Source organism: Serinus canaria, chromosome 2, assembly GCF_022539315.1.
Source record: "Serinus canaria isolate serCan28SL12 chromosome 2, serCan2020, whole genome shotgun sequence".
NCBI classification, from domain to species: domain Eukaryota; kingdom Metazoa; phylum Chordata; class Aves; order Passeriformes; family Fringillidae; genus Serinus; species Serinus canaria.
This window is the reverse complement of record NC_066315.1, coordinates 34482776-34508675: the sequence shown is the minus strand read 5'-3', so window position 1 is coordinate 34508675 and position 25900 is coordinate 34482776. Positions and strand designations below refer to the sequence as shown.

Sequence of the window (25900 nt, the reverse complement as noted above, 5' to 3'; positions counted from 1 at the left end):
ATCTACAGCTTTTAAGAAAGTGGACAGTAATAAAACACCTATTTCCTTATCCTCTCATGCTCATGCTCTTATTGTGCCAAGTATTTTAAATGTCAGCTCCTTGGGATTATCTCAGAGCTGTATGACCAATTCCCAAACTATGTGCATCAATGGGACTATCAGTGGTTCCACAGCACATCCAAACTCATCCTGAAACACTGCAAATAAAAGAAAGACTGTGGGTTTAGGATTGCTTTTTAAACCAAACATTTATTTTAAAAGACATGAGAATGGCTATTGTCATGCTAAAACCTGAAGACGAAATTACTATATGTATGGTAGTTTTTAAATATATCAGCCTTTTATATTTCTTTATGAGGAAAAAAAAATTGGCTGTAGTTGCAATCAGTCTTAATTCATTCTTTATTGCTGCTCTGGTTCTGTGTTATTTGAGCTGGTTAACTGTTAAAAGCGTTTCAAATGTTCACATGGTCTGCATTAGGTTACAGAATAAAAGTAAGTACAGCCCACCAAATGTAACTTTCTGAAATGTAAACCACATGAATTTGATTTCTTTGTGGTACAACTTTAATTGGGTTCAGAGGTCTTTTGGTCTTACCTGTCTATCTGCTCTCTGATGGCCTGACCTGATAAAGCTAATACAAAGAATCTGCCAATGCGATCCAAACTGATTACTCTCAGTTACAGTACACGGCTTTATTCTTGACAGTAACAGCCCTTTAGCCTGGCTCTTTATTAGGCTGCAAGTTTGAACCCTGGAGCCACCACTGAACTGGAAGTGGAAGTGTCACAACTCACAGTAAAAGGCTGTGTCCCCTTGCAGCTCTGCAAAACAAGAGAAGCAGAAGGAACGGGAACACATAGGTGCAACTTGATCACACCTCCTGGGAAACCTGCACGAGCATGCAAACATATGTATGCCTCACATTGCCACAGCAAATGTCACAACAGAGAATGCTTCCAACACACACTACATGACAGAGAAGCAACTGCAAACAGAAACGCCAGCAAAGCCTGAAATCTTCGGATACTGATCTTGAGATGAATTGGAATTGTTGATTTCTTTCCTTTGACAATACTCTGCTTCGCCTTAACGACTCATTGTTCACTCATCAACACTTGTCTCTGTTGCACTGTGTTCTGCCATAAACCTGCTCAAGTGAAACAACTGTACTGCCACTTCCCACTCAGAAAAGCACATCGTATCCCAACAAAAAGAGGAAAGGCACAGTACAACAGGTACACTCACCTCGTGTCCTGTGACCCGACTCGTAAACAAAGACCTGTATCAGCTTGTGGGAGCAGATCTGGAATTGAGCAGGCAGCTCAGGAGAAATGTAGGTAGAAAAGGAGCAGTGTGCTGAAACACTAAAAGTCCCTTTGCCTGGGTAGCTGGTTTTGCAATGCACAGCCTTGGTTTTGAAAGAGTAACACGAAAAAGATTCACAGTGCTCATAGCTCTTGGAAGAAGACACCATAGAAGGGAGCACTCAGCAGATCCAGTAATAAAATAGCAACACAATATTGAATATTACTCAACTGAAACTCCCACTGTAATTCATAGGTTTAATTCAAGTAAATAAATCAGTAACAAGTAAAAACATTACAAGTCATCCTCTAGTTCGGGCAAATTACATTCTTTTTTTCTCTACTGGAAAACACACACACACAAAAAACCTTTCAAAACCAATATAGAAATTTATTTTAGAATAGTATTTTACATCCCACCCCCCAAAGCTGTTTTTGCCTTTGTCATTTTTCTACTGTTCTATTACCAAGCACTGTTCTGTACCAGTAGAACTGTTCTCTCAAATAATTTCCACCAGTGAACATATGAGCAATAACAAATGAGGTCCCTTAATTATTTCCAGGTTTTTCCAATAAGCAGTGTTGGCAACACAGCTCTTAGCTCTCTGTCCATCATGCAAATAACAAGGCAAGGCCTGTAAACATGGCAGGAGTGTCTCTACTTTCCTGTTTGTCTAATGGACATGCAGGAGGAATAGGAAGGAAATGTATACCTCAGTGGTGGGGTTTTCTTGTCAACATGGGATAGTTTTTTTGGCTAGCAGTCATACATACATACACTGTCTTCAAGGACACAGCTTACAGCTTCCCAACTTGGTCATAAGGAAAATTGAACATTTCCAATGATGCTTCTTCCAAAAAAAAAACCTGATTTTTTTTTTCCCCTTGAGGCTTGAAATGTGGTTTTGCGCTTTTGTTCTCATACCCTGTTTTCTTTTATATATGGGGTTTTGCTTCCCTCTGCATTTATGGGTTCTGCTTGGGTCCAATATTGTTTCTAGCATTTGCTTTATAGGACTTAGGGCCCCACAACCCCTTGATGTTGCATTAATGTGCAACAAAAAACTCTGTGCTACCAGGCTGTACACAGAAAAAGACCAGGCTGGAAGGGACCCCAGCTTTCCCCACAGAGAAGTATAGTTTCACTTGATGGATTCTGGAATGAACTTTGCCTATTATGTTTTATATAGGTTTTGAATAAATCCTCTGAGTCACAGATTTCTTATTGGAACAATAGAACAATGTACAGGCCAGGGGAAAATTTGGAAGAAAGCATGGGTTTTCTTCCCTGTCATGGAGCCCAGATTCCATATCTTTCTCCACATCCATTTAGTATGGCACTAAGGGAACTCACTGACTGAAGTAACAACTTCCTTTGCTACTTCACAGTAGAAGTATTATTTTGCTTCCTATTTTATTTCCCTACAGATCAGAAAAAAATCAACAACACTCTAGATCTCTTTCCTCTATGGTCCTGAAACAGACTGCAGAGAAAGAAGAAATTAAAACAGAATAAGAAGGAAATTGACTGTAAAGAGGATAAAGTTTTCCACACAGCTCTTCCATTTGGTGTATGCATTGATAGGCTCCAATTGTCATCTACAGACTACATATTGCCAGTCAGAACTTGGTTTACTACCTGTGCCATATAATCTCAGACAAAACCACTTGAAACAAGCACAAATTGAGAAAAATAATACTAGATCAGTTCAAATTTGGGCTCCTTTGTTTATCAGCTACAGTTAATATCTTCAGATATTGTAGCTGGATTTCAACCAGAATCAGTTGCCCACGACAGCCTGTTAAGCTAAACAGACTGTCTTGTTTGAATATTTAAAAACTGCTGCTGCCTTTTGCCCACTTTCATTATGTTAATTTACATCTGGTGCCCAAAAAAGCAACATCAACAATTCACAGCAATAATGAATTAATGAAGTCCAGCATGCCCAAAGAGAGATTCCTTCAGGCACAGTAAGTCAGCAGTTCATTTCTCCAGGGACATTCTCTAATAACAGCTCAAAAACACTTGCTGAAAACACAAGCTTTAGCCCTGAGTATGTCAGGAAAGCTTTCTTCATGCAGCTCTGCCCAGAAGCTCCAGGAGACCACCACCATTCAGATCTGTGCATCTCTTGCACATCTTCCTGGGCAATACCTGGGACAGCCCTACTGCCTGTTATGAGCCAGGGACATACGGCAGGAGCAACCACCTCAGAAAAGGAAGGCAGATATTCCACCATTTCCAGCACTCCCTGGCAAACTGCTTGAAGGAACAGAGGCCCTTCAAGCAGCACCTTGTGGCTGAAATGCTGGCTGGTCACTCTCCAGACACCTGAGGCAACAGTCTGTCTGAGATATGATGAGCAGCATCTGTCATACAAGGATGGATATAAAGGGGGAAGCTTTGATGTTAGGTTGTGCAAGTGCCCAGCTTCAGGTGGGAAAGGGGATGAGCAGCAAGCACAACCAGCTGGCACTTAACTGACCTGGAAACCCAATTCATTACTCTAAGAAACTTCTCATTATCTTCTCTATTTGTCCTCTTTTTAGGTCATTTTACTATCAAGGTGCGATCAGCCTGGGAAATCACAGACATTTCTATAAAGCGGAGAATAAAAAGAAAAAACAAAGTTTAAAGATGTCCAAGCCCTTCATAAAAATGCTTCATTGTGGCAATGCTGAGAAGAACAACAGAACTCTAGACAAACACTGAATGGCTTTCAAGGAAAATTGTGAATTCCTCAATATATACAGTGATACCCAAAAATGTCAGTTTGGACTTGAACTCACATCAAAGATCTTTAGATCAAAACCACTATGAACTGAACTGTTCAGAACTGCTCTGCTAAGAAGTTACAACTGACAAATCTGACTTCTAACCAGGTCTAGCAAATGTTAAGTTGCTTGAAGAAAACTTAAAAGATCAACAGTTATTGTTTTCATTAAAGAAATCATGTGACTAGAAGCACCACAAGTATTTCTGTGCAAGATCATTTGATGCTAACCATGCTTTTTTAAAAAAAAATCTCACCAAAACAGAGCAAGAGATCAGGAGACAGAAAAGTAAAAAGAAGTAAAAAGCACAAGCCAGAAACATTAGAAAATGAGCAATGAACACAGCTTTTTCCTGTATCACATATGTATGTGTGTACATAATGCCTTTCAATCTGTAGGGTTAAAAAAGAAGAATGCTACTTTGAGCCCTTACATTTACAGCACCAGAGCCTGGATCTTATAGTTAAAGAACTAGATAAAAGTAACATAATATTCAGAATTCCCCAGGAAGTACATTCAATTCTCTTAATACTGTCAAATAAGCTAGGGATTTGGATTTCACCCATTTTGAGAATTGTTCACTGCAAACATTTTATTACCTCACCAAGTTTTATGGACCCTATCAGAACAGCTGCGATTCACTTCACTTGCAGCAGAGGAAGCTGGTAATAGCTCAAAGATTGCCCCCTTCATTTCATAAACCAATTAGGACCTGGATCCTACAACTGGAGTAACACAACCCCTTCTTTTACTGGCAAAATTCCACTTCATTTATGTGAGCTCAGAATAAACGTCTCTGTTCGCAGAACACAGATGCTCATAGCAGCAAATGTTTCTAAAACACACTCTCTAATTTTTTCCTTCTTCCAAGGAACACTTTTCCTGCACTCTCAATCTACCTGCAGGTTCTGTCTAGCCATCAGTTCCTTGCTCAACTCAGCAATTTTTTACTAAACATAGCTAAGAGAAGTTAAATTTATGGCTTACAATGTGCAACTTTGTTAGAGGGTCTCCAAATGATAGATTTATTTAAATTACATTTTTTTTCCTTCTAAATCAAGCATAATTTCATTTTTGTAAAGAACTAATTTTGGTAATGTTGTCATCTTAGATTTACCCATGCCTTTGATTCAAACTGTTGGTGTTTGAGATTTTTTTGTTTTGGTTTGGTTTTTGGTTGCTTTTTCTTTTTCAAATGTGTATTTGGCCTATTCATTAGTATAAATAGAACCATATATATGCCTTAAATGGAACTGTACTCTACCACTGATTTTAAAAACTCATCAGTTCATAAGGAGGCCTACTTTTACAGGTGGTAAAATAGGATCCATACACTTTATACAAAGTCTGTAATTCCTGTGTTTTCCCTCAGGCACTTTCCTCTGAACTATTGTAATTGGTTTGCAGCCAGGTACCAGCTTAAAAAAAAATAGAAAAAAAACAACCCAAAGTGTTAACACTTTATTAACTTCTAGTATGTTTTCATATTCCCTTGGAAGTGGTCAAAAGAGACACTGGCAAGACAAACCATGCAAAATCAAGGTGTTCTCTGTTAAGGACATCAGTGCCAATTCCTTTATTGAAACAGACACAAACATAACTTCTTAGTGGGAAACTAATCCTTTATCAGAATTCTTTGCACATAAAGGTCTTCATTTTTTTTATATCATTATAGCCATTGTGCCACCCCCAGCATGCCTTTAAGCCCTTTTCTGAACTGACATGGTGTAAGGCAGCATCTCAAAGCTTGCTGCTTCTTGGGAACCTGCGAACTGGTTGCTTAAATGAAAATAGATTCTTTAAAAAGCCTTACACCAAACAAAGTCTGTATTGTTTGAGTTAGTGTTTTACTGCAGCTTAGTTACCTGTCAAACAGGCTGACACTTGGATAAAACACACACTGGAATCATGCATCAGGGCGTGTTAAGCACAAACCTGTGATGAAGAGCAGAGCTATGAGATTTGGCTGTGCAGAGCCCTAATGATCTTTTTCTGGTCTAGGAAAAGCTTGATTTGTCATATCAAACCCACTGCAATTCTGAGATCCTCTTCCATCCAAAAATGATTTTACATCTGTTTTAGTTCAAAGAGTCATATAAATCAGAAGCTCTGCCCATAAATTTTGATGACACCTTTAAAGAAGATTTATACAGTGTGTATTATATATATACGGGAGGTATGTAAGAGATACCAGCCACTAAAATTAAGGAATCAGTGCTAGATTCTCCAAGTTCTATATATCATACTTAAGTTCTATTTATGACTTTCTCTGATGTGAGAGCCAACCAATGCATATGAAAGCTCAGTGTTTCTGCTCAGATAAAATTATGGGTACAGTGCATATTCTAATCTTGTTTTCCTATAGTTCTTGGGTGGGACAAGCTTTTCAGGACAAAAACATCATGATCCATTTCTTAGATATCACCTGCATGAGAACTGGCTTGAGCATAGTTTCACTGCCTATCTCAAAAAACCATCAGGAGAGGGAGAGGGATGGTTTCTTCTCATAACACAAGACAACAATCCTAGTCAGAGACAGCAAGTCCCACAATATCCCTCACACTTTTTGGTTTTGCTATTCTTGCTGTGAGAAAGCAACATTTCTAACAAACAGGACTTCTGTCAAGTAGAAAGTATGAAATGTAAAACACTGTGTTCATTAGGTTATTTATTCATCAAAGCTCTTTATTACCTGGCTAATAATCCTCCTTTCAGTCCCCCAAAAGTCACCTTGATATATGTCAATACTTTCCAGCCCCTTCCTACATCTTACAGCAAGGAAGAGTTTTTGGGAAGGCAGAGGAGTATATTCTTAAGGATAGAAGAGGGATGTGAACAACACCTGTTTGTGCTGTGCCTGGCACACAGACTGGTACTGTTTGCTTTTTCTCTTCCTGACTCAGCAGTATGGGGAAAAATTGAGTCAGCAATTCCTGAACATACAACAGCAAAGGATGTTGGAGGGCAGACAGAGCTTCTAAATATCACAGACAGAGCAGCATGGTTTGGCCTGCAGGTCAATGTGTGGGCCTGGGCAGCAGCTTGCTAAAAGGGATGAACATCTTGAGAGGGTCCAGCTCATTTTGTCCCTTGTCACCCTCTCTATTAAGCTAGGCTATGAGACAACTTGTTCCTGGGAATGGCTCACTTGTAATAATTTCCTAAGTAATTCACCTGAGCTTCCCACAGACTTGTGGCTGCTGCTCACATGTAGCTTGATGGGATTCCATATCAAGGTTGGCCAAGGCCAGTGTGGTAGAAGAGACTACAGAAAATATGTCTTAGCATAGAGAGAGGAAAAAGAAGCAGGACCATTAAACAGGAATTAAAGCCCAACATTTACTACAAAGACAGAAAAAAAATTTGGTCACAATGACAATATCAGATGCTCTCTCTTCCCTTTTCCTCCCCTTCCAGTGATCTCACTGATGTTTTTACACACTGCATAATCAAGGCTGTGGAATGGACTTGATTGAGCCACTGAGTGGTCATTTGATGCTTCATCTCTCACTGCACGTTTCTTCTCATCTCACAACATACTGTGGTATTTCAGCTCAAATACATGAGTTGGAACAGAGGCTTTTATCACAGATTTCCTGGAAAGGGAGCTAGTCTTTGAATTTAATAAAAGCACATCATTCCATGGCCTCTTTGATGCTACACACTCCACCAACTTACTAAGAGCTTAAAGAGAGACTTTCTCTTGGATGTACAAAGACCCTTCTCAGTCACCCTCCTATTCCAAGTGCCTTCCAGAGCTAGCTGCATTATGGAAGGGTTTCAGCCTGTGATTGTCTCTTGCAGGAGTCTTTTCTGTTTCCTTAAGCTATAAAGGATGATAGTGGGATACTCTGAAAAGTCAACCTGCAGTTGCAGTCTCAGACAGCTTTTACTATGGTGAAACTCCTGTGCTTGCCACAGAGGCAGTGTGTCCTTCTGCCATCTGAGACCCTCCAGTTAAGACTGAGAAGTTGGGGTTTTTTTCATTTTTCAAATGACCAAACCTTTGCTAGTCCCACTACATGCATGGAGTGGTCAATTTTTTGACTATTCCATTTCCCATGCCCTTTTGTTTGAAAAGCCTTCAAACCCATGAAGAGATGATAAACTGGAACCAGAGAGACACAGGTGGTGCCATGAGAGGAGAGAGGAACAGTAAGGTAATGCATTAGTGTTAAAATGAATGCTGCATGTGTGGACTGAAGGGTTGTTTTCCCACTGGTACCATGATTCTTCAGAACATCAAGGCACCAGAAGCATCTTCCAAACCCCTTTTGTTGCTTTCTCCTACCTGCTTGCATTTCACCAAATGTGGTTGCAATTTTTCCTGTTTGATGCTGTGCCAGAAGACCATCTTATCTCGATTAAAATGCTCTACAACACTTTAAAAACAGATAATCTACATCACATGGTTAGTCTTCTATGTCCACCTTGGAGCCTGAGTTCACTGAAACTGGACTCACTCTTCATTTACTACAATGTTAACAACTTGCTGCATCTGTGACAATCCTCCAACCTCCCATGTTCTTTATCAGCTGCAGAGCTGTACCAGTGAGTTTCAAGCTGGAATAAATACTATTTTTGTCCACTACTATCTGAAAAACTAGCTCAAAAGCAAGTTACCTTCTCTGTGAATGCTGTTACATTGCAATTGATAGCCTGAAAAACACATCTTTCCTAGCAAAAGATGTGTCCAGATAGAGCAACCACCACGTTGTGCTGTCACCAATTTGTCTGCCCAGAACTCTCTCACACACCGCTGTATATTCAGTCACAGAAAAAATGAAGTTATTTTAAAAAGAAGACAAGCACTGTTATTGCACAGCCTAGTTCAGAGCCCCATATCTTGAGCTGATTCAGCTTATCTGCTTTTCTATACCTTTGACAAATGCACGTCTTATATCATTTTTTCCTTGCCTTCCTCCATATGCCATACTGCTTTTCCTCCATGTATCTTATCTAGAAATGATGTGCCATTAATCAGCCAAAGACACCCTTCACTGCTAAGTGTTCCTCAACTGATTTCTCATCAGCACAAGTAGTCACTAGTTCCAGCATTCCTCCCACATGCTCGGTGGGGAGGGAGGAGGGATGGCAAGGAGGTTAGAGACTGCCTCACCACATAAATACTATCAGGGACCTTTATACCAGCCTGCCAGCTTGCTCTAATGCTAATGTTGCTGTTTGTTCTCAACAAAAGGAACATGGTGGGAGGAAAGCGGGGCTGCACCCTGTCTTATTTTTTAAGTTAATAACCTTCATGCTCTTCCTTTTGTCTGATTAATCTGGCTGGGTGCCTGTTCAGTAGTAGCTGAAGCTTAATACCTGAAACAATGTGTGGATATACATTGTGCCAGTAAGGCTTGCCCAACAATGCACATTCTGTCATGTTTTCCCATGCCTTGTGTCAATATCTCATTTTATGTGCAAGCCCCCAGAGCAGGGGATAGAAAAAAAAGAGAGGCATGGAGGGAGAGAGAGAGGGAGGGAAGGAGAGGGAGAAGAAAGAGAAGGAGAAACGAAAGTAGGGAAAAATTACATCCCTTGGGAAAATCAGCTGCTACAAACTCGCCCACTCCTCACCATGAAACGAGCTGTGTGCGGGCACAGGTGGGTCCCATTCTCTGTTACTAGAGCACAGCCTACAAACAGGGGCTAAATGAAGACTTTCATTGCTGTTCCCTGTTTTCATTGGAGTGAGGCCATCATAAACATTTGCAGGTGGCTTGGCCATAGTCTGACACTAAAATATTTGTGGTTGTGATAAAAATCAGAATATTGCTACAAGATGGTTCTATATAACCTTCAGGGCTTGGTCCTGCTCTTACAGAACTCAGTGAGAGTTTTACCCAGTTTCTCTCTGCTGGTTTTATTGCTCATTAAAAGGCATTTTCCCTGGCACAATTCTTCACGGTAAAGACTCATCTGCCCTTTGGGGCAAATTCAGATGATTTCTAAAAAAGGGGAACTCAACCAAAACCCACTGATTTGAGGACCTCAGAATTTGGGCTTGTTAAATAGCTAAACAACCTCAATTTTGCATGGCTAAATCAAAACAACCAAACTTTGAAGACCTCAAATATTTTCTGAATTGATCTGGATTTTTTTTTTTCAGTTGTTTAATACCAGAACCGTTGTCCAGTTTGTATTCCTCATGAATGAGTCGTGGATATAATTCTTAGCACGTTTAGAAGGGTAAGATGAAGATAAATGGAAATGACAAGATATGTTCTCTGAATAAGTAAAACAGACACCACAGGGAAAAGACTGAAGGAAAAGAAGACAAACAAGGATGCTCAACCCTTTGGCAAGTAGAGGAAGTTGAAAATACAGCAATTATCTCCTAGGACACACCATGAACAAAAAACAAAACCTCCTAGGAAGAGGGAAGAATGGGGAACAGAGTATGCTGGAGGTCACACCATAAGACTCATTCACACACCAACACACACAGAGACTAAAATGCTGACAATTGCCTCCCAATAAAGCAGCTTTAGACTCAGACTTAGGAAACATTTGTGTGATTCAGTCACAGGGAAGAATTGAGATATGTCACGGCAAAGTTTCCCAAGTGAGACACACCACTGACTAGGAAAAGGCCTTTTTATCCTCAACCCCTCCAACTTTGGAGATTCTAATCACCATGGCCCTGAACCAACACAAACCTAAAACCTGACTGACAGGGTCTTGCAAAACCACATGCAGTTTTTTTCTCATTATATAGAAACAATTGTTTGGAAGCCAAGTACAGTCTTACATAAAACACCTCACCACTGAGTATTAAAAGTTGTTTGGGGTTTTTTTATGCTTTTAATTAGGATCATAATTACCACTAGACCTATTAAGTCACAATTTGAACAGGAGCTTAATCATCCTTAACACAAATAATGGCATTAGTTAATGTTTTTCTTTCTAAAACTGAAAAAGAAACTGTTTCTTCCTCCCTCTCTCTCTCCCAGCCCCCTCTCTTGGAACAGAATGGGACATATATAAGACAAGAGCTTTGCTGGATTCACAGGTAAATGGTATTGCATGTGAAATCTCAGTGAACACTGTGTTTTGACAAGAGGTAACATATACAAAGGGCACAACTATCAAATAGCTTTATGTGACCCATCCTACCAGATTTAGGTATGCAGAACCAAATCCTGAAATAGTAGTAAAAAGGAAAATAGAGGAGCTTGGCCCGGAGCACCAACTAGGGCAGCAGATGGAATCGGTGCTCTGTGCATGACTGGGTAGCCCAGAGCTCAGGGCCAGGGGCTATCCCAGCTGTCATGGGAGATACAAAGCCTGTGGCCTACACCAAAAATCTTGAAAGAAAACTCAAGAATAACTAGAATTACTGTTTTCAATGCCAGGATGTCACTTTATGGTTTTACTTTGAAAAGACTGAAAGTTGATCATCAATTATTTAGATAATGACTAGGGACAGTCACTGCTTTTGCATATTTCACTTAATTGATGTGACCAAATTACAAATGACAGATAATGAATCTATACTGGTGTTTCTTTCTTAGTCCACTAATATATCTTTTTATCCATACATTTTCATGTATAACCCCACCCCAAAATTCTCAGAGCTGTGTGATGAAAAACTGTACCCTCAAGCCATCGGGGCAGTTTCTGTACAATTAAAAACAAGTTATTGTGTCTTATGAGGATCTCATACTCGCTGGAAGTAACCAGGTATAAACATATACTAAACATGGGTGGTTTGTTCATACAGCTCTCCAGATATTAGCACTCAATTGACATTCAAGCCAATACAATAAGCATCCGTACTGTCAATTTATGGTAATAAATATGGATCCATCATCACAAATTGAGCAGCTAAATCACAGTTTTGCACTGTGCAAAACTCTATTTATCTTGATGGTCTTTTTGTCTTCCAGCATTCCTCATTTAAACAGAGGATGTAGGAAATAACTCAAACCCATAGAAAACCCAGAATTCCCATTGAAGGAAGTCAAAGGATCAGCTTCACAAATTCTTTGTCTTTCTTCCCAGAGCAGTTATAGAAAAAACCTGCACCAGGATCATAAGAATATTAAAAAAAAAAAAAAAAAACTGGATGCAGGGAGCAGGAGTTTTCAGTAAGTACAGCATTCTGTCCTTTTTGAACCAGTGTGCCATATCTGGAGTTGACCTGGCCATTCCCCACAGTCTGCAACATGTGCTGCAGGGGTCCTGGCTCATCCTGGCAGGGTCAAGTGCAAACTCTGTAACCTCAAAAACCTCTAGAACAACACCTGGGCCTGCATGCAGCTGGACCTTAAGAAGGATGACGACATGAGGACAACATCTGGTCCTACAGGCAGGAGCCAGAGGACCAGAGAAATGAGAAAATGGAAATGGGCTCACCCAATCTGCCGATTTGTGGAAGGTGCTTGTGTAATGACCGAACTGGACTGTGGAGACGGCATGGCTTGTTGAATCACAACGCTGGTGTCGTGGTTTGGCATCCTTGTGTTTGTCAGCTGGTGGGATCCAGGTCCTGCCATTGCTCCTCCAACTGTGTTATGCATGGAGATATTCTGTGAGAAGAAGGGAAATGGGAGATGGTGGAAGAAAATGAAAATAAATAAATGTCTTATCTTGGTTTTCTGTTCTAAAGGAATTCTAGTAGGAATCTGAAAGTATCAACAACATGAAAAGTTACTAGCTCCTGGTAAATCCCAAGTCAATAGATCTTGTTATAACCAACCACAATAAAGACATGAAAAAGAAATATTTACTTTCACAGGTGGAAAAATACCCACAGGTTGGGTAAAAAATACCCACAGGTTGACTAATCACTCTTCTGTGATTCTGTCTTGTGATATATAATGGGGATATTTAGCACATATTTCTCCTAACTGAACATGTTATGAGCACATGACACCTTGATTTAGTGCATGGGCTGTTTACTGTGTACTGCCTCTGCTTAGGCTGACAAGCAAACCCAGTTTTACAGCCCCAAACTAACACACAGTACACTGCACATCATGAAACAGCCATTTCTATTGGCCTCCACAGATCTTGTAGAACAAAAATATCCCAGAGGCTTAGAACAACACTGTATTTCACCACATACAACCTTTGCTTCAGGTAACTCAGAGCTCTTAAAAAGTTCTTAAAACCAAAAAAACCAGAAGTTCACAGATAACTCATATCTGCTGAGCAAACAACCAGCGAGGAACCAGGATGCTGCTAAGGAAGGAGGCATGGAATGAGACTTCTCTCCTGTTATGCCTGTAACACACAACACACACTGCTGCTAAACCGCAGGGTTTGACTTGGCCTGTGTTTGAAAACAAACAGAACTCTCAAGCCAGAGATAAGCCACAATGTATACAGATGAAAAATACGGTAACCTTGAGAGCATTATTTTTCCTATCAGGCATCAACGTGTGAATTGTTAGCAGCAAGAGGAAAAGAAACTTTCCATTGTCACCTCATGCTAGGCAGAGGAAAACGGGAACAAAAAACCCCTTATACACACACTGCCACTAAGACTCACACAGAGCACCTTCCTAACCACTGGAATACTCAGGATTAAAAAACAAAGTTCTGTTTCATTCAAAATTCCAGTTTATGAGTCAATTTGTCTAGGAAACATATACAACCACTGCAAAATATTGGAAGATAAAGCTGGTGGGAAAGGAAACTCAGAGCTCTGATCAATATGTGGAAAACAGAAGAGGCACACCACATGTTCAATCCCAGACCCAAAGAAAGATTGTATTATGAGCCAAATAAAGAACTACACCTCATGGAAAAAGAAAGCAAATAATTAGAGGACCCCAATTAAAGGCATTAGCTGTTATCCCCTTATCTCTAAATTTTATATATTTAAATATTTAATGTGATTTCCCAGAGCAGGGATCTCTGTTTCTCTTACAGGAGTTGTTCCAGTCTTCATTAACACATAAAGAGGCAGTGGTACTGCCTACAGTTGAATGGTTACACCACCTCACCTAGAGTGAAGAGGACCCAGCTTTGAGTTCCTCTTACAGTAAATAATTTACACATTTTGAGTCAGGTCTAGAAGCTCCTTATTCACTTAAGTATTCGCTTAAGGAGCATGAATTGCAAGAGGAAGGCAGACCAAGGATCTTAACTAACATTTCATAGCATAGAAGAATGTCCTGACCATAAGGCAATAACCTCAGATATGAAAAAACTTCTCCAGAAGAAGCTCTACCTCAGCTACCACATTCCTATTAATATGTCACTTCTTCAACACATTACTGGTTTCTGATGAAAAGCCTGTTCTGTTAAAAAAAAAATATATATACAGCCAAATCTAGCTTAGGATTCAAACCTGTTTTTTTGATCATGGCCAGATTTTGCAAAGACAGATCTAGTATCTATCCATGTACAGTCAATATTTTAACACTATCACTTCCTAAAGTGACTTCTAAAGGAATGATGCATGGTGCCATGAGCCTGCAAGGTCTAGGAATGGACAAGATGGAAATCTATCACAAGCCTTAATCAAGTGGTACCCTGGCACCTGCCCAGAGTTTTACTGGACTTTGTTGTACCATGGCAGGGTAGAACTTAAAGATTTAATATGAGATTCCTGTGCTCCTAAATTAGGTATTTCCTTTCTCTTTTCCTTCCTTTTCAATTTTCTCCTATAATTACAGAGCTCTGAAAGGTGCAAACAGATGAATTATGATGGATATTGAAAATTTTGTTTGTCCATAAGACATCGTAGTTGTTATCTTAAATGCATAAACTTCCAACAATGTTTCAAAATTTTATCAATTTCCAGTAAGTTACATCTTTTCAAAAAGTAGGTTGAGCATGTGATGCATGGAAAGTAAAAGCAGAGTGAAAGCCTGTCAGTGCTTTCAGACCTCCATTCTTCTCAGTAATGCAAGCACTGCTGTTGGGCAAGCACATACCACGCTGCCAAGTGAAAGCCTAAGGTTTCCCAACAAAATGTCAAACTCAGCATGACTCCAACATTCATAAGAAAAGGATTTGGCAATCTCAGAATAATTTGCATCAGTGAGATGCTTGTGAATCTGCAGAGAAGTTCAAGGAAGTTCATACTTTAAGGACAATAGGCACGCTCCGAGAGGCGGCAGGAAGGTGCTGCACAGCAGATCTGACACCAAGCCTAGCTGATCTTGCTGTGTGCATCATGGCATGCAGAATGACTCTGTACCACCAGCACAGCAAGGCTAGGCTCACTGCATGTGTGATGCAGCCAGTCTTCAGACCTCCCAAATGGTTTCGCTGTGTTGGCTCTGCATCTGGTTCTGCTTGGATCTGGATGGGATATTAACAAGCTCCTTGCAGACTTGACTTTGGGCCCTTACAGAAAGAGGAAAAATTCAGCAAAATTGACTGAAACTGAGAACTCCACTTCATAAATTGAATTGTTGTTTGGTTAAGTTGCTCTGCTTTTAAGGAGTTCTTAGTGTTCTTGTACCAGGCATCCATGAATAACATCTCCTTTGACTGCCCTTATCATTATCCTCCAGCTCTTAAGCCCATGGTAAAGATTATTTGATAGGAGGTGTGGAGCTCCCAGCATTCCAGCTCAGAGAAGTCTGAGCAATGACACAGACTGAGCTCTCCCTCTGCTTTTAACATTCGCAAGACCCATCCATACTCTGAGAGAATATGACACTCACACACACACTTGGAGTTTTCTCAGGTATCTTCTCCTATTGTCCTTTAGCATTAGAAGAGGGCATATGAACTTATCATTATTATCTTTTTTATTAAAATGAACCTAAGTGTTCGCACAGGGAGCAGGCCACCCATATGTCAGGAGCTGCAGAGACACAAAAGACATGCTCTTAAGATTAATTTTGTGACTCTTAATTAAGATCCAATGTATGAAGAGGAATTATGTCCTTTAGGACTAAGTTTCATCCTCACTGAAGTTTCCAGTCACTCTCAAGGAAGCAGAAACTAGGATTATAACACTGAAGAGCTTTTACAGAGATGCTCCCCTCACCCATGTGCTCATGTAGTACTCTCCATCAGTATTTAACATTCAAATAAATAAACCCAAAAGCAACAAACCATATCCACAAACCGCTTTTAAATCAATGTGTTCATTCTCAACCTTTCCAGATGCAAGAGGAAAGCATACAGATCATCATCATATTGACTTCTCCCCAGTTACACTTCATGGCCCATTTTAGCTTCAGATTTTGAAGAAAACATTTGAGCATTTTTCTCCCACGTGCAACCATTTAAGTTTGGATAGACAACACACTTCTTTTTTCTAAAGGCTAAAAACTTCTTAAAGTCATGCTTCCATGTTCTGGTGGAGAGGATTACACATCACCCTGCAAGAACACACACCCTGTTGGCAAGCACAGCAGAGAAATGACAGCTACACAAACGCAGGCAAAATATACCCAGACAGTCACCAATTCCCCTAAACCCTGGTTCTTCCAGAGAAACACTCATCCATTTCACACAGCACCACCTCACCAACTCAAAGGACACAGACAACCAATCCATCCTTCACAACCTACTGTAATATTCTAAGTTTCAGAGTTTGTTTGCGGTTTTAAACTATAAGATCTAGTTTCTAAACCAAAGTCTGTTTTTATTTTCCTACTCTTATTTTTTAACTGTGAGGCTTAAAAAGAATTGCAAACACCAGTTTTACATGAACTGCAGACTATTAAGGATTGTTCTGTGTAAGCTTTTAGATCAATAGAGGTGCAACCTGCAACCAATTGTACATAAAGGTATTTTGCAGACTGACTGTTAAATAAATTCTCAAGTCAGAAGGTATTTTCCATTAAAAACTGAAATAAAAAAGCAGTTAATTTAAACACAAACAAAACCATTTTTGCACATTTTTGTTTTGTGCAAAATATCATGTATCCATATTTTCCTGCACAGCAACTTAAAATATTTTCCCACAGTTCAAGAAAAAAGCATCAACGTAATAAAAATTATGGAGAGAAATCAAATATACAACAGTACTTTCGAATTTATACAGTCTGTCCTCTCAATGAATATATTTTAACAAATATATAGAAAAATATTCTAAGACAATACACATTTAAATGGCAGCTTCATGTGCACTTTTAAGAAGTGTACAGTCATATCTTGCCTGATTACTGAGACCCCAACTTCACACTATATAAAAGACACATGGTGGAAGCCTCCAGTGACAGACTCGCTCTCTGCACATACTGCTTACACAACCTAAGAACCTGATGGCTTAAAACTTGGAAGACATTTTTGTAAAGAAAATGATACATTAAAAGTGGCACATAAAGGCAAGCTTCAAAATTATTTTAGCCATATATAATCTCCATCAAAATTACTGAGCCACTATGAATTCTCTCCTGACAGAGGAAAAAGATCATTTGAAAACAAAAGTTAGCAAGTCTCCCCAGAAGCAGCACCAATTCATGTATTTTCTCTTGACTTGGGTTAGAGTGGAAGGAAAATGCCCTCACATCAGCCCATCACCACTGTTTCATCTGCAACTGGCATGCAAAATCTAAACTCCTATAAGCACAGAATGAAGCTTGCTGCCCACTCAGGTCCAGTAAACAGAGATGAGGAACTAGGGAAGAAACCAGAGATAAAAAATGAATTATGTTACTAATGCAATTGAAGGTTTACAGGAAAAAGACAGTCTACTATCAAGATTTAAATTTAAAAAAAAAAAAGTTTCTCTTTTGCAAGAGATGGGTGAGTGTAAACTTGGTGGAGACTGAAATGCAATACCTTTTCCACTTTTTTTTTAAACTGTAACATCTGTAGTGCTTTGAATGAGGAAAAGCACTAAACCAGAAAAAAAAGGACACAGAAGGAAACTGCTGGAAAATGCTGTGTAGTAACATTAAGCATAAGGACAAAGCACTATGAAGATCTTATTGCAGACCACTAAAATCCATTTAACTCCCCTACTTAGCAAGAGGTATGAAGTCACTGAGCGAGGCTGACACATAAAAATACAGAACTCATGCCAAAGGATCTATTCCTCAAAACATTTTAAAGAAAGGCAAATGCTCACTTAGCAGCTACCTGATAAAAATGGCACATTACAAGAAACAGCAGGCATGATATATCCCAGAATGGAGAAAGATTCTTCCCTGCCCCCAAGGCCCCCATCCAAAGTCTCCTCCTAAACTGGACCCAGGCAGCTATCCCCACCACACTGGAGACTGAAAGGCCAGGAGCAGTGTGGGTATATCTGACTTCTTGAACCCCAGGCACGGCTGCTCAGTCAAATGTTATCAACCTGATCTCCAAAGGGGTAAAAATGTAAAGAAAAATTAAACTCCTTACTCAAGAATGACAAGTAATGATAGGCAGATGGGGAAAGAAGGGAAACATTGCTCTCACTGAAATCATAAAGCTTTGAATCTGTACTTATCAGTCTCAGCCACTGGTTTCCAATTTTTTGGATCACAGACCTCTGTCAACCCTCTGAATTTCACACAGAGCACTCTGTGCTCTTATCATAAATTGTGTAATTAAGGCAAGATGGTTCCACAGACCAGATGCAGATGACTTAGCCCAGCTTTGCGACCACCAGCAATTCACAGACCAGAGTTAACTGCCACCCAAACACGGCATTGGAGCACCGTGACTAGAATTTATGGACAAAAAAAGGTAACATTTCTAAAGGTATTATGAACTTCAGTGACCCTTGTCCTTTTCTCAAAATGTCTTCAGGTTTTGGAGCCTTAGACAATCACTGTTAATTAATAGATCAGACTTGTGCCCTGGAACTGGCAGGAGCTTTGCAAAATTTTATCCTAAATATCTGTGTTGGAACATGCAGGGAAACTTCCTTGTTGTTTTAAGTTAGGATGGGTTATTCTTAAGCATAGACAGGCTGGCTGCTCCTCAAGAGGTACAAAACAAAGCAAAACAAACAAACAAACTAAAAAAAATCATAAATAATCTTTTAATCCTGTTCTCTTTCAACAGCTGTTCGTATGTTATCAGAAAGGCTTTCTGAGCTACACTGAGTGATGCAAGCCTCATCTGCTAATCTCCAGCCAACTGCATGGCACTGCTAAGCAGCGTGGCACAGGACACAGGACAGAGGTATCAAGTGCTAAGCCAGGTGTAAGCCATCTCAAGGCTCTAGCAGTCACCACTGTAACTCAAAATCCAAAGGGCCCATTTAAGCACTCCTAATCCTCTTAAGGCGGCTGTCTGAAAGGGTGACAGCCCTGCACAAAATCTCTGCAATGCTGCTGGCGCTGCAGGCCAAGCTCTGCTGCCCCAGCTGTGCCTCTGCCCCTGGGGCATCCAGGGAGCACTGTCACCTCCTCCAGACCCTTCCCAGCACCTTCTCAGGGAAATGCCCATGAACTTCTTCCATGGGCAAGAGAAGCCTCGGTGCCTGTGCTCCACTTTGGCAGCTCTGATAGCTAATGCTCTGGCTCCTCCGATACTGTGAACAAAATGCAGGATACTTGGAATTTTTGGTCTTTTATCTTAATTTTTTTGACATGATCTAATTACAGTCATTTAGTGGTGCCCTCTAATTATCAGTAGAAATGAATACTGAAAGATGACCCTTGTCTTCCACAATTCCCTCCCCTCTTCCCCCACTACCCTTCTCGTGCCCTTTGCAGCATGTCTGTCCAGACTATGCTTGCAGCACATGAAGCCTTCTTTAGATACACACAGTAAGTAATATATGGTGCACACCAGAGGTATCCATGATAAACCATTTACTAGAGCAAAGGAAAAAAGGTGATGTAAAGGAACATATTTAAAGGATAAGGAAACTTTGGAAGCTTGGTTTCACCAGAGTTTGAAAGGAAATAGCTTCTCCATGGGAAAAGATGACATCAGATTGCATGCTTATGTCTTGAAGTTTCCTACAGATATTTCCCATTTTTCCTCAGGGTTGCTTGTTTCATGCACAATTACTTGTCCAATATAGCCACTACAGCAACATAGCACAAAGAGCTTCCTCTGTTCAGCTGAAGATCAGTAACACTAAGGGTGCAAAGCCCAGTTTGGGTCACCCAGGGTGTTTTGCACTGCTAACACCACATTAACTCCTGCTAATTGGGAGGCTAGAAAACAGGGGGAGCGCAACTGGCTGCCTGGCTCTACCCAGTTCTCTCATTCTTTATGCAAAAGCCATAAACTGACTATTTCATTTCTTCTAAGTTGCCTATTGTGACATTTATAAACAGGAACCTGGCAGCATGTCAATGGTGCAAACTGATTTCCTTTTCTAAATACAATTTTAAAAAGCAAATAAACAAGGTTATGCCTGCTAATGAAACATTATATGCCATGCTGGAGCTAGTTTTTCTCAAATGTATTCTCTAGAGCAGATGGAACACCAATAAACACAAAACAACAAACCCTTTTATAAAAAGCATGTTTATAAGAAAATACATTCTCCCTAGAACTTTGTCTAAGGCAAAACTGGCTTATATCTGTAATATTATCTCAGGGACAGAATTATGGTACCATTAGATTGCTGTAAACAAGGGAGCTTGCCATGCATTTCTAATGGAGAAGGGCTGCTAAGAAACATGAAAAGAAGAAAAGAAATTTGCTGGGATACTTACTAAGTGTAATTCCTAAAGGCCTTAGTTGAAATTAAGGAAATTGTGGTAAAACCTATATAGATACATTAAGGGACAACACTTGCTCACAAGCCTCAGAGACCAGAGACAAGACAAGGAAAGGGGAAAGAAAAAAAAAGAGAAAGTGATTTCTTCAGCCAAATATCAGTACTCAATGTAAGGGCTCTTTTCTCCCAATCCAGTGCCTTGTCCTTTACTTTGCACTGTTTCCTTGCATCTAGTACTTATCTATGAATTGAAAAGACCAGAAAAGTTTAAATAGATAAAAATTCAAAGAAACACAATTATAAGCTCTGCTTGAGTGTTTTCCAGCAGTATCATTTAATTTCTGTAAATCAGACAGAGTGCACATTCTCAGTGGGTACTCAAAGAACCTTCTCAAAGTAGGTGCATGTCAACTTTTGCAGGACAAGCAATTAGACATCCAAAAGCAGCTGCCAGATCTGGAGGCCAGTCAGAGGGTAGTTGAAAACCTGGCTTTCCTTTCTTTATTGTAAGGAGTTTTGTTTTTATCCATCCTGAAACAGAAAGCTGGGAGGGGGAGGGCAGCACTCCTCCAGGAATTGCTTTAAACAAGCCTTTGATACTGCTAACTGAAGGCACTAGGCTTCTCGACATTATGCAAACCATTTATAATCTGTTAATAGCAAACTCACAGAGACAGCACTTTGGCATCTAAATTTGTTGTATTTTATTTAAAGCTTCTTTGAAATTCTCATCATTGATTTCACTGGCATAAGTTATTGGCATCATGCATGAGTTACAGCCCTGGCTGTTGGCTGCACTCAATGACCAGAACATTTTTTAGACAGAGCAGTTGGTAAAGAGAGCAAGGATGGTAGCAACAAAACAGCCAATGATTTTCCATTCAGGCAGTTTCAAGCAGAAAACCAGCAGGTTTAACTTTTCTGCTAAGAAGTCAAGTGGAAATGCTGCTACCCTGGTAATAAAATGCATCTCCTAAATATTCTGTTACCCCCAACCCACTGTGCCAGCTGTGTTGAGCCAGGCAGGCTAGTACTTCATGGGCACTCATACAAAAGGCTGGGAAAGGTCCAGGAGGGAAGGTTGATGGTGGCCTCAAAAAGACCCAGACAAACCATTTGCAGCATAATGAGAGATCATAGGTTTAACCAGTGAAGTGGGGTTTTGAGTGAGCTGGTTGGAAAATCATCTTGATCAGTGAAAGTCATAAAAGGAACACTGAGATGTCAAGTCAGGGTCAGGTTAATTCACCAGGTCTCCTGGGAAGTAATCACAAAAGCAATCGTGCAGTTTTGCAGGATCCGCAATCATTTCAATTGATTTTAGGTTGATGCTTTGGGAGAGGAGCGCTAGTTTAGTTTAGATCTTGAACTGAAAGAACTTAAATAAAATTAAGTACATAATCTGGAAGCCTTCAGATAAAAATTTTGTAGCCATAAGAGTTAAAAAAGTAAGGTTTATAAAGGCAAATAGATTGTCTACACTGAAGGCAAAATGTTAGATGCACTTCTAGTTAAAGGAGGTTCACTTCTGCTGAGTACAGCAAGGGCTCCTGACAAACAGAGATTACAAGAAAGTGTCCTCTGAATCCTTAAAGCTGTTAAGCAGTCTGGTTAAGGAGAAGCAGCCCTTGTCCACCTCTGCCTTGGTTTCAGCAAGTGACAGAGAGACAAGGAAAAAAATAAGTAAGACTAGGAGAATAAACATTCTTGGAAGAAAGATAAACCAGCAGTGGTCCTTCTGCAAGAAACAGAATTGACCATCCACTGATGAAGGCGTGTGACTTGGTCTTAAACACAGATGGAGATCTCTGGAAGAGGAGCTATTGTGAATGGGAAAAAGAACAAGTAAGCAAGCTGGTACGGAGCTTGGACATTCAACCTCCAGGGACAGCAGAAAAGATAAAAAATAGAACTCCTTGGGCAGAGCAAATATGTTCTGCAGGTCAGGTAGACTGGGAACTGCACAGCCATCCTTTTTCTCACCCCTGTACAGATTTACTGCATGATTTTGATCAAATTACTTCAAATTCTTCTGCCTTACTTGTAAAACAGGACAAAGACCTTCAACAGCTACACAATACTTGGAAGTAACAAGAAGGGAATAGCTTTTAGAGACAGCACAGTGTGCCTGGGAAGGCAATGTAACACAGCAGAGACAGAGCAGAAGAGGGGGTTTTTTGTAAGAGTACTCCACAGGACTTTAGAGTAGCATGCATTTCAAACCCACAAAAATGACAAGCAATCAGAATCTAGATACTTCAACCAATACAGAAAATAGTTATATCATGAATACCATTAAAAGAACTGTGAGACAAAAGAACAGTTATTTGGTAGCTGTAAACATGAGAGAAAGACATGAAAATCAGTAAAGGAGAATAACACTGCATACTCAAATCCAGAAAGTCCCGACAGCATTGCAGGATCTATTCTTCAGAAAAGTGGAGCTCATTATCTGCAGAAAATTGTATCCAATTAAAGGATTCCTGGCAGTACATCCAATATGGGCACTAAAAATTGGGAGCCATTTCAGAGGAGTCAGGCTAAAAATCTTACTGAGGTTATATGGTGGTGCTGGTGATGATGAAGGGCGTGAATTCTCAGTTGTAAAAGTGGGATATGTTTGGTTCAGCTTCTTTTCTGATTGAAGGACATAGAGAGAAAAACAAAGAAGCTGCACGATATTGGATAATGCTACCAGACAATCATCCAGATGTACACACTTCCAGTCACACTAATTAAATGTGGTGTGGAGCCATCCTGGGGAAATTACATACCATTCCTTTGGAGTACCACATGCTTCTGAAATGCCTTGGTGAAGTTCTCACTGCATCTGAGGAGCCACTATGCTCCTTTTCCTAAGTAAAAAATTATTCAACCTCCTTTATAATTGGTCCTCTTGGTACAACTCAGCCAGATAGATAACTTCATTCAAGGAGGAAAAACATGATTCAGGCAGGAGTTTCATCTAAGCCATGAATTAAACAGGGCAGGCAGGCATCCTTGAGCAACAACCTAGCTGCACTTGGAGAACTGTTAATTCTGAGTGCTCTCCTCCACACAGCAGCTTTGCATAGAAAGTGGCTGTCACTGGGATGTTTACAACCCAAGCAATGTGACAGCTGAAAGTTGAAGAACAGAAAAGAGGGTCAGGGGTTCCAGCCTGGCACAAGTAGCACCACAATCCTGTTCTCAAGAGCAGCTAGCTCCTGGGTTTAAAGAAGAAAATATTACCCTTCAACCTGAACACTGCTCATTTTAAAGCAACCTAACATTTTTAATACACAAGACTCAAAAAATAGCTACTGCAGGGTCCAGGAAATGCTACCTGGTTTTTCTTTATCACCAGAAGACAACAGAACGGACTGTGCTCTGAAAATCCATTGGATCACACGTCTAAGCAAAAGGAAAGAGGTTTTCCAGTAGGATAGTGCTCAGAAGGTGATTCTGTGCATGTTTTTGCCTTTCTGCCATTTGTCTAGGAAAATTACAGTGGCAGCTCCCTGACACAGACCGTATTAAATATCACAATCTTCACCATTCCTGTTGATTTTATAAGAACAGGCAATGTGACCCCTGTATGATATTCTGAAAGCCATTTCTCAAACATTTTCATAACTGAAAATTGAGAACATTTTCAAATGAGCTTGAACTCATTTCAAATGCTTGCTACAAATTTTCATTTTTGAAAACAAAGGCTGAAAAGCCAGAGCTCTTTGTGACTCAGTGGAAGGACTTCATTCAAAACACATCATCTCACATTTCTCACCTACAGATGTGACCAGGTTTGCAAAGCTGGATCCAGTGAGTCTGGATTTCTAGAGCTGGCCCAGAATTTTGCTCAAAGTTTTCATTTTCAAAGAGCCAAACAAGAAAGCTGATAAGTTTGTCTGGATTTACTAATTGTGTCCCATGTAATAAGGCCAGAAATTTTAATTCTCTCAACAAGATTTATTAGGTATTGGCAGGGATGCATATGGAAGTTTAGCATCCAGAGAAAAACTATTCAACAGAGAAAGAGAGAAAAGAAAAGTAAACTCAACAGGGTTCAAAGCAAAACCATAAAGAATAAAGATTTGTGTGATAGTAGAGAATATACATTGTTGTTCTGCTAGATTATTTGCTTTAAGGCAGAAATATGGTCATCTGAATTTTAATAAGATATGGTGAAGTCTGTGATGTAGACAGCCCAAAATGATTATTCTTCCTTCAAAAAGGACAGACAATGTACTACCCTACAATACTTGGTCTGTCTCTTCTTACAGTAAACATTGCTAATGCTCCTGGAGAGGGGCTGACCTTGCCAGCCAATTACATTATGCTAATTTGTCTGTTACTATAACTCCTACAGAGGCATTCACAGCTCAGAGCAGGACAGAGATTTATATTGTCTCTTCCAAGCTGCAGACTGTAGACGTTAATCTGCCTCCCTCCTTCCAGCTACAACTCCACATGGCAATATCTACATGCAGTGCCACTGTACATTGAAAGAGACAGTTATTGCCAGCTTTATTCAACTTAGAAGACAAGCCCTGGTTCTACTTTGCCCTTTTAATGTGTCAGAAAGCATATGCTTGGTAACAGCTGCTTTCCTATGAAAACATATGGTTTCTCATATGCTTTTGAAAACACCACAGGAATGTGTTTGCTTGCTAGATGCTAGTGCCGTGTCTCTACATCCAGCAACAAAATCATTGAAAGGAACTGAATACTTTCTATGTTATACTCATGTGTTGTAAAAATACCTGTTGTTTTAAAGCAAAAAAAAACCAAAATCATCCAGCTGAAAAGATTTAATGTCAAAATAAGCCTCATAATTTAGAAATTATGTGCTCTACAGTGTTACTTGAAGATGGGATCTGAACTCAAGTCTTCTGCAAACATATAGCAAGTAGCATGCTTCATGCAAGCAGTTTACAGTCCATGTTCCTTCATGAAAACAAAAGCTGGGGAGACCTGCCTCTTCTAGCTGCTGGAAAGCTCAGAAGCTTCCCTAGCATCTTTCAGCTGAGATATGATAAACAGAGTATCAAAAACAATTGAATCACAGCAGCTTATAACAAACCACTGTCCTTCAAGTAAACCACAGCATTGACCTTTACATGTTTCTTTCCCTCCCTTCATAATATTTAGGGCAAGCTAAGAGTATCCACACGGCCAGCGGCATGTCAGAGGAGGTAGAAAGGAGCTGATTTGTTGGGCTACTTTAACTCAGATGTGCTCAGTCTAGGGTCAGGTTAAACCGAAAGCTAAATATTTGGGTAAATAAAAGTTCTGGCTGTG

General features: G+C 40.0%; 1 protein-coding gene across 7 annotated transcripts in view; it reads right to left on the bottom strand.

Annotated features, from left to right (window-relative positions):
- The window catches only part of CREB5 (cAMP responsive element binding protein 5), a 258620-nt gene that overhangs the window by 162027 nt on the left and 70693 nt on the right, over nucleotides 1–25900 (bottom strand). For all 7 annotated transcript variants that reach the window (XM_030237483.2, XM_030237479.2, XM_030237473.2 and 4 more), the window contains one exon: nucleotides 12448–12620. In XM_030237483.2, coding sequence (XP_030093343.1) covers nucleotides 12448–12611 — 164 coding nt within the window. In that variant the 5' untranslated portion in view covers nucleotides 12612–12620. The remainder of the gene's footprint in view (nucleotides 1–12447; nucleotides 12621–25900) is intronic.